Source organism: Nicotiana tabacum, chromosome 17 (assembly GCF_000715075.1).
Source record: "Nicotiana tabacum cultivar K326 chromosome 17, ASM71507v2, whole genome shotgun sequence".
NCBI lineage: Eukaryota > Viridiplantae > Streptophyta > Magnoliopsida > Solanales > Solanaceae > Nicotiana > Nicotiana tabacum.
This window is the reverse complement of record NC_134096.1, coordinates 24,832,677-24,841,605: the sequence shown is the minus strand read 5'-3', so window position 1 is coordinate 24,841,605 and position 8,929 is coordinate 24,832,677. Positions and strand designations below refer to the sequence as shown.

Below are 8,929 nucleotides of genomic sequence, written 5' to 3'. Positions count from 1 at the left end.
TGATCATTAAACTAAATATCTCAACTTTTATGCAAATTACCTTACACATATAAATCAATTGACGACGGAATAATCATCAAAAGATAACGAATATTTTTGTAGGCATATGAGCAATCAAATAAGTATATATATATATATATATATATATATTCTAACTATATATGTAACATAATAAGTCCTAAAACAAAAAACACTCCTGTACAAATTGAAAATAGGAAAATATCGCATTTATCAGAAGTAGAGTGTCTTGCTTTATTGAGTAATTAAGTTATTAAGATCAGTAATAATTATATTTAAAAACTTATACTATATTTTTCTCTTATAATACCCGAACATAATTTTAATATAAAATTTATGTAATTTTCTTAAAAGTATTATACTAATTAAGTGGAAGTACACGCGCAGCGCGCGTAGACTAAAAACTAGTGTATATTAAATCTTGAACACCCTTATCAAAATTTCTGGCTTCGGTGCTCGTGAAGCCAAGAGATACTTTATAGATGTATTTTTTTTCAATTCGTCTCCAATGGCCGTTAGATTTTATTTATTTTCTTAATCAAAGAAACGTATCTTTCACTAGCATTTATATTAGTTTGAACCCAATACCAAAATTGGTGGCTTTTGCTTAAAAAAGAAAAAATTAGTTTAAACAAAAAATCTCTAAATTTTTGCGTTGAGTTTTGAACTTGGACCAAAATGTAGTCTTCCTTGGGTCAAACACTCTGAAAAAATGTACGGAGGTAGACGCAAAGGCAGATTAGCCACCATTTTTGGCGGCAAGACAATCTTTTGTTTAACACCAATGACATTTGATACTTTGGTTTCGAACTGTTAAGATTCCACGTAGAAAAGAATAGAGACATGTTTTCTCTTATTTCTCTTCTTCCGTTTCTCCATTAAGATTCAGAAAGGAAAAGAGAATAACTCTTTTTGGTAGTCACAAGGGGTTCTATTGAATCCCTTCCTCGGAATATTATTCCGCACAAAAAGGGTAACAATTTTTTGTTGTTGGTGTTGTTGTTGTTGTGAATGAACAGAAAATGCCTTTGTCATTTTCGTCGGATGATGGTAGCCACCCCACCATTGTGGCCGTTGATAAAGACAAGCACAGCGCCTCTGCTGTCAAATGGGCTGTTGATCATCTCGTGATAAGCAATCCGACGCTTGTGTTGGTCCATGTTCGGATCAAGAACTCAACAAATCGTAGGTACCCTCCCTCTTTCATCACATTTTCATCTCCTTTAATTTTATCGCTCTTTTTTCATTTGATTGTTCAATTGAATCAAGAACTTGCATTATTTCAATATAGTCTCATCATGGTATCCTATACTGCTGGTTTTCTTAATTTCCCAAGTTGGTAATGTAGAAGAACTCTCTTTTGAGAAAAAAAGAAGTGGATTAAAAGTTTATATCTATTTCAGCATTCAAGCTAGTCATTGAATGCAGAGATGGCAATGGGGCGGGCGGGCAAATCATAAACACGATAGGACAAGACAGGGGAACTCTTATCTGGGGAGCGGGTTTGGACGGGTTAAAACTAAGTATTTTCTGAAAATCAAAAGCAGGGGCAGGTTAAATGAAAATTAACATTTTTTACTGTTGAATGCACCCATTTCTTATAAAGTTGGGTATAAAAGAAAACTTAAGCAGGCGGGGCGAGTTAAAAATGGAGACAAATGCTAAGAGGGGTAGGGTGGGTGAAAATTTTTGCAGTGTAAGGCTTCACCCGCGTTGCCCTTTTTGCTTCCTAATTGAATGTTTATGACCTATGCCTTCTATTTGTATTATTTATGATGGTATTTCTGCTTACTTCGTAGAGAATGGTGTTGTTCAAGGTTCAAATCGCGGATTGAGTGATCAAGATACTCCTAAGGTCTTTACACCTTTTAGGGCTTACTCTGCACGTAAAGGGGTACGTTAATCAATTTAGTAGACTAGAATACATAAAACAAGTTCATGTGGTGCTTTTGAGAAAATGCATATTAAATTAAGAACTTGTATCTTTCTGTTCGTGTTATGCCTTCTTCCTCGATGACAATTTTGCTATATGAATGCCCTATAGAAGAGCTTGAAATAATTTATACACGTCAATACTAGCAAAAACAATAAGATTCATACGTGAGAAACTTAGGTCAACAAAGCTTAAAGACTGCTCATCCTATAAGAGACCTGTAAGATCACAAAACATGGTATCTTAGCGTAAATGCATTTTGCACCATTCGAGCAATATATTGCGTACCCACATAGCATCTTATATAACAAAGTGAGAAAAATAGGTTTATATCACTGTGGAATAATGTTGATTAAATCTAACTTCAAGTTCAAATGATCGGTGAAGATAGCAGTGAAGGAGGTTGTCATTGAGGATATTGAAGTGTCTAAGGGACTTCTAGACTATATTAACAACCACCGCGTCACCAACATTGTTCTTGGTGCATCATCAAGGAGTGCTCTTTCCAGGTTAGTATGATCAATTACTTGCTCTTACTCCGTTTGATTTGTGGATAAATAGCTTAAAGGATGATCTTTGTCTTTCTTTTTTGCAGGAAATTTTGGAGTCATGATGTGCCAACTATCATAAACAAGTCTGCACCAGATTTCTGTACTGTATACGTGATTTCGAAAGGAAAGCAACAGTCAGTCAGACCAGCAGCAAAACCTTTTGCTAGTTCTTTGTCAGCAACGCTACCATCTTCCCAAGCGTGGTCAGCAGCTAGGCTAAGTAATTACTCTGAATCATCAGATGTATCCAGGTACCAAATAACTGAGGATGTATTCTGGTCAACCTTTTTAGTATTGTTGAGCTTGGGAAAAGCTTGTGCACTGACTGCTTATTGTCCTTAACTTTGAGGAATTTACTAAGAAAAATATTCGGTAAACATTTCAATGAAATATGAGCTGTCTGAGGACAGGTTATGGCAAGGCAGCTAGGCCTGTTTCTTATGAGTTTGGGTGAGGGAATCAGAAAGGATAAACCGGGAGAGCAGACTTTTGGTAAATGGAAAAGTGAAAGGTGCTTCTCAGCTAGTGTCAGGGTCGGGGTCACTGTAGTGGCTAGGGAGAGTCTTCCTACACTACCAATAGCCTTAAGATTGGCAGTTACTTTTGAGCCCAAGTGCATTCAAACTAGCTAGCATATGAAAACAGAAATGAAGCTGCGTCTACTGCTTGCATGCTTGTTTTCAAGAATGAATTAACCAAAGATTGTCACTTTAACTTCTCATGATGCTACTAGGTATACGAATTAAACCCCAAGAATCACCAGTAAACTTGTCATAACTTATGCAAAATGAATCTTAAGCAATTCTAATTCTTTGTATTTATTTCAGTAATTTTGGCAATTTCCATTCACTGAGTACTCCAATTATTAGACATATCTTGGTGTAAAACAAAATATTAGTTATTAAAGATGTTAAAATCAACGCCATTGAAATGTCTTTTGTTACTTTTCTTCCAAATATTTTACGATGAAGACATAGTTTGTCATTATACACAAACTTATCCAACATGGCTAAGAGAAAGTAAGTTTAAGCAGTGTCCCCAGTTTAAACTGCAAATCATTTGCTTCTATTTGTTGTATCACCATCTAATCTTAGAAGTTTGAGTGTTGAAAACTGCATAGAGGAACAGCTTAAATTCTGATGCTCTATCAAAGATGGTGATAATTCTTTTTTATGTTGAGCTTTAATAAACTTATGCTACAAAACAGGTCAGTATATACGAGGCCAGAGCAAAATATTGTAGGTTCTGAAATGATGAAGCCCAAAATTGGACCATCTAATGCATCGATGGACAATCTTGATGTTCATAATAGAGATCCTAGGAATTCATATAGCCGCAGTTCTCCGTCCGATGATAGAGGTCTCTTTGCACCTCTTAGCCATGGATCAGTAGATATCACAGCTCAAAATCTTGATTTCACTCAAGTTTCAGTAAAAGAAAATTGTAGCTCCTCATCTTCGGTAAGTGAAATATGAATAGACAGTCTTAACTATTTTGATTGTTGTGAAAGAAAAAGCAGTTTCATTAAGTAATATATTCTTCATCATCAATTGCTATATGCAGTGGGAGGCTGAGATGAACAGATTAAAGCTAGAGCTAAGGCAAACCTTGAATATGTACAACACAGCTTGCAAAGAAGCTGTCTCGGCAAACCAAACGGTATAACTTTTTAATTGTCGACAACCGCAAGATTAAAAGTCATTTAAATTATTAGACAAAAGGCATGTAAAAACCAGCCTTCTGCAAATTAAACTTCCTTGGATGTGTTTTCTTCAAAGTTAACTAGCATTTGTGGAAGTGAATATTCAGTCCATTGTTACTTTGATTTTTTTTTTAAAACAAGGCAGATATCTAGATCAGGTCGGTTCCATGTTTCAACTGAACTTGTATAGTAAATTAAAAATAAGTAATAAAGATTCTTGGGGCAACCAACGCCAGGGCCACATGGCTGCAGCCAAGCAACTCCATAAGATCAAGACTTTTATATAGAAGAATGATAAGACACATATTATCAATCCAATGTATGAATTAAAAAGTAATACGTGATTTTTCAATCGTGTGTAAGTTTCTGAACAAGTTGTTACTGTGTCTCTGATCCCACACAAGCCCCTCTGAAACACGAATTGGAAAGTAAGAAGTCCTTCTTAATTAGCTTTCTCCCTTTTCTTATCCTTGGATAAGTTTCACATGTTTCATGCCAAGTCTCGTTTTTTCTAATTATCGGAGTTACATATGTAATGTCTTCTAATTTTCAGGCTAAAGAGCTTCATCAATGGAAAATGGAAGAAGCAAGTAGGTTCAAACAAGCCCGTATTTCTGAAGAGGCAGCTCTCGCTATTGCTGAGATGGAAAAAGCGAAAGGCAGAGCTGCCATTGAAGCTGCTCAAAAAGCACAAAAGTTGGCTGAGATAGAAGCAAAAAGAAGAAAATATGCGGAGTTGAAGGCCAAGCGAGTGACAGAAGAAAAGAATCTAGCGTTAAATGATCTATCTCGGAGTGATCTCTGCTATAGGAAATACACAATAGAAGAGATTGAGGCAGCCACCAAAAACTTCTCAAATTCAGAGAAGATCGGTGAAGGTGGATATGGCCCTGTTTACAAAGGGAAACTTGATCACACACCCGTTGCCATTAAAGTTCTGAGATCCGATGCTGCACAAGGGATGAAACAGTTCAAGCAAGAGGTATGTTATCTCTCCAATTTTTTGACAGAAATTGATCTTATGCTGCATATTATGAATACAAGGTATAAAACATATTTTTTGTTTGGCTGAGTAACTTTCTTCTTTATTGAATTCTGTGCATTACTAAAGGGAAGCATGACAAAATGCCAGTTTTAGACTGAAAATTTTATTTATCTTGATGCATTCTGGTGCATAACATGATTACTTTTATGTATATGCTTAATCTAAAACTTTTTGTTCTGTGTATATGCTTCAGTTACAATTTTTGAAAAGCACTTTTAAGAATCCATTTTTAGTGTTAGATATGCACCGCAAACCCTTTTCTTTTTAAAAATTAGACTACTGATTAATGTGCAAGTAGTCTCTCATTTGGAGGAAGGCCTCTACTCTCTCATCTATGCTATCAATATACCATTTTGTAAATACTTAGTTGATTGACTTGAGTAGGGAGTTTTTACAAGGCAAATGCTGTTGCACATTTTGCAAATTCGACTTTTGGATGGAAAGTTTGAGGATTCCTTTCTCATAGAATAGGCTTTGTCATTTACAGGTTCAAGTACTCGGTCTCATGAGGCACCCAAATATGGTTCTACTCTTAGGTGCATGTCCCGAGTATGGATGTTTGGTTTATGAGTTCATGAATAATGGCAGCCTGGAAGATCGCCTGTTCCGAAAAGGTAACACCCCTCCAATCCCATGGGAAATTCGGTTTAAAATTGCTGCTGAGATCGCAACGGGGCTCCTATTCCTTCACCAAGCAAAACCAGAACCTCTTGTCCATCGTGACCTTAAGCCAGCGAACATTCTTCTAGACAGCAATTATTCCTGCAAAATAAGTGATGTTGGCTTGGCAAGGTTAGTTCCACCATCTGTAGCTGATTGTGTTACACAATATCACATGACTTCAGCTGCAGGAACGTTTTGTTACATTGATCCTGAATATCAACAAACAGGAAAGTTAGGGACTAAATCAGATATATATTCACTTGGTGTGATGTTGCTCCAAATTATTACTGCAAGGCCCCCGATGGGTTTAACACATCACGTCGAGAGGGCCATTGAGAACGGAACATTTGCAGACATACTAGATCCAACAGTGCCAAACTGGCCAATGGAAGAAACTCTTAACTATGCAAAATTGTCACTCAAGTGTGCTGAGCTGCGGAAGAAAGATCGACCTGATCTTGGTTCGGTGATATTGCCTGAGCTTAATAAGCTTAAAGAACTCGGAATGAGTAGCAAGCGAACTACAGACTCTTAATGTTTTCTTATTCACTTTCATATGAATTATCTCATTTGGATAATATATAATGAGGAAAGAACCTGTAGCATTTTGTCACAGAGATTCGAATTGTAAGTTTATAATTTTCTAAGCATTCATTTAATGAGCCAATCTCATTTGGCTGATGGATGTGCCCCCTATTGCTGTTAAAAAGGTCTAATTAGGATATAGGAATAAAGAAATTTACTTTCACTGAATATATAGCAAATATCTTTAACGTTTGTTGAATAAGCATAAACTCTTAAGCTGCTTTTTCCTACATTACCTACAAGCACGTGAGGAGGAAGGATTGGAGACCATAGGATCCAAAGAATGTTAAAATGTCCAGCTTAAGTCCAACTCAAGACCTAAAACATTTTTTAAACCCCTTTGTCGCTACACTGAAAACTTTTCTTAGGTTAATTCAACAATCGATTTATATAGGTCCGGATTTGCTCCAGTGATTATAAATCCAGTGATAGTCAATACCCCCCTTAAATTCTTGCCATCTGTCCATAGAAAACTGACGGCTTGGATTTACTTTGGGTATTAAAAAGATTTAAAGGCTGATTTGTTTTTAAAGGAAAATTACTAACCTAGTTAAGTCTAACTGTAACGATGCAATAAACATCCAAGCACTTTATAGCTGTCAACTAAGAATAGGAATCTAGGAGTGCTACACCAAAATAGTTTATTTAATTATTTTAAAAATAATGTAGATCTTTTACTCTTACTATATAAAAATGACGAAATAACTTAATTGTAACACCCCGAAATTTTTTGAAGTACTTAAGCGCTAGTGAGATAGTTGATGTGTGCTAATTATATTATTTTGTGTGCAGACGAGGACTATTAATATAATGGATATCAATTAGATATGATAAATAAGTGTATGAGCCATATTACAAGTGATGTGGGGTATAAGGAGAGCTCTAAGTCCAAGTCAAGTTGGAAATTACATAATAGACTAAAAGTTCCAAATGAGTATGCACAAAACTAAACTTTGGACAAGTATATCTACATATATATAAGGATTTATGTGATGGATGACCAATCAAATTAAAGATCTTCGAATCTAGTTTCTAACGCTTCAAACCGTTCGTCATTTGGACACTCCTACAAGACGTTATGGCCAAATTACCAAAGGCTAGTAGAATGTGATTCTGCGGCCAATTCTACGACCACTGAATCATTGCGGGCCGCAGAATGGTCGCAGAATTGACCAGTGCAGCCCAGTTCTGGGCATCAGTTTTGCGGTCTATTGTGCGACCCGCGTACCCATTCTGCGATCCATTATACAACCGCAAACCTGAGTTCGGAGGGTTAATTTTCCTAGTAGAATGTGATTCTGCGGCCAATTCTACGACCACTGAATCATTTTGCGGGCCGCAGAAGTGGTATGCGGACCGCAGAATGGTCGCAGAATTGACCAGTGCAGCCCAGTTCTGGGCATCAGTTTTGCGGTCTATTGTGCGACCCGCGTACCCATTCTGCGATCCATTCTACAACTGCAAACCTGAGTTCGGAGGGTTAATTTTCCTATTTTCATAACCCGATCCCATTTTGATAAATAGGTTTTGGGGCTTATTTTAGGGCAATTATCTGATGATTTTAGAGATAAGTGAGAGTGCTCTAAAGAGAGAAAGTAGATAAAGTATTTTGTTCACCAAGATCTTGTTCAAACTTTGAAATCCAACAAGGAAATCTCACAATATCTTCACTCAAGAGGTAAGATTCAAACCTCTAGTCTTCAATTCCGAGTTTGGGGTAAAAGATGAGTGATTGGGAGTATGATTCTTGGGTGTAAGAGTATTATCTATATATGCTTGTACCAATAAGGTTTGTGGAAATATTGTTAAGCTCAAATAAGTAAGGATTAGGTTGTGGAGTGAAGGAAATCTTGTAGAAGAACCTTGTAGCCAAATTTGCACACATAGTGTTTGATAAAATGCTCAAATGAGCTGAAACCATGAATATCTTCCTAATCTGTGTTCAATTTTGTTATGTCTCAAAATAGATTGGGATTGCTAGAATTTTTGGAACATTGTAGTAATTTAAGGAAAGCTCAAAGCGAGGTATGTTGGCTAAACTAATCTCTTATAATTGAATTATATGATGTTCCCGTAAGTTTCAAGTATGGTTGTCTCAAGTTCCTTATTCTATATTCCGAGTTGTTCCCAATAAATTTGATTGTCCCAAATAAGCAAAGTGTCGAGAATTATGTATTCAAAACGTGTTCCGAATGTTCCTATCACATTATGTTATCCTTTGGAAATGTGTTCACACTACTAGAAAAATACAAATTTCCCACAGATATATTATTAGTGGCAGTTTCCATTGCAATTTAGATAAACTCAGTGGGAAATGGAAGGACTTTTACCTTTTTATTTAAAAGGTTCCCACAGACTATAGGTGGGAATTATTTGGCGCAAAAAAGCATGCAATTTGTTTTTCATCGAATTAGTGGGAAATACATTAGAAA

General features: G+C 36.2%; 1 protein-coding gene across 2 annotated transcripts; it reads left to right on the top strand.

Annotated features, from left to right (window-relative positions):
- The first annotated feature begins 338 nt into the window (after positions 1-338).
- On the top strand, positions 339-6,593 carry LOC107808679 (U-box domain-containing protein 35-like). Of its 2 annotated transcripts, none has more exons than XM_016633214.2 (8): positions 339-1,203; positions 1,818-1,912; positions 2,339-2,460; positions 2,547-2,753; positions 3,710-3,962; positions 4,066-4,161; positions 4,758-5,186; positions 5,737-6,593. In XM_016633214.2, exons 1-8 carry the CDS (start codon positions 1,041-1,043, stop codon positions 6,445-6,447), a joined length of 2,076 nt encoding a protein of 691 aa, XP_016488700.2. In that variant the 5' UTR covers positions 339-1,040; the 3' UTR covers positions 6,448-6,593. The 2 variants fall into 2 exon arrangements, with proteins under 2 accessions (XP_016488700.2, XP_016488704.2); XM_016633218.2 differs by having other exon boundaries at positions 1,043-1,207.
- The last annotated feature ends 2,336 nt before the right edge of the window (positions 6,594-8,929 follow it).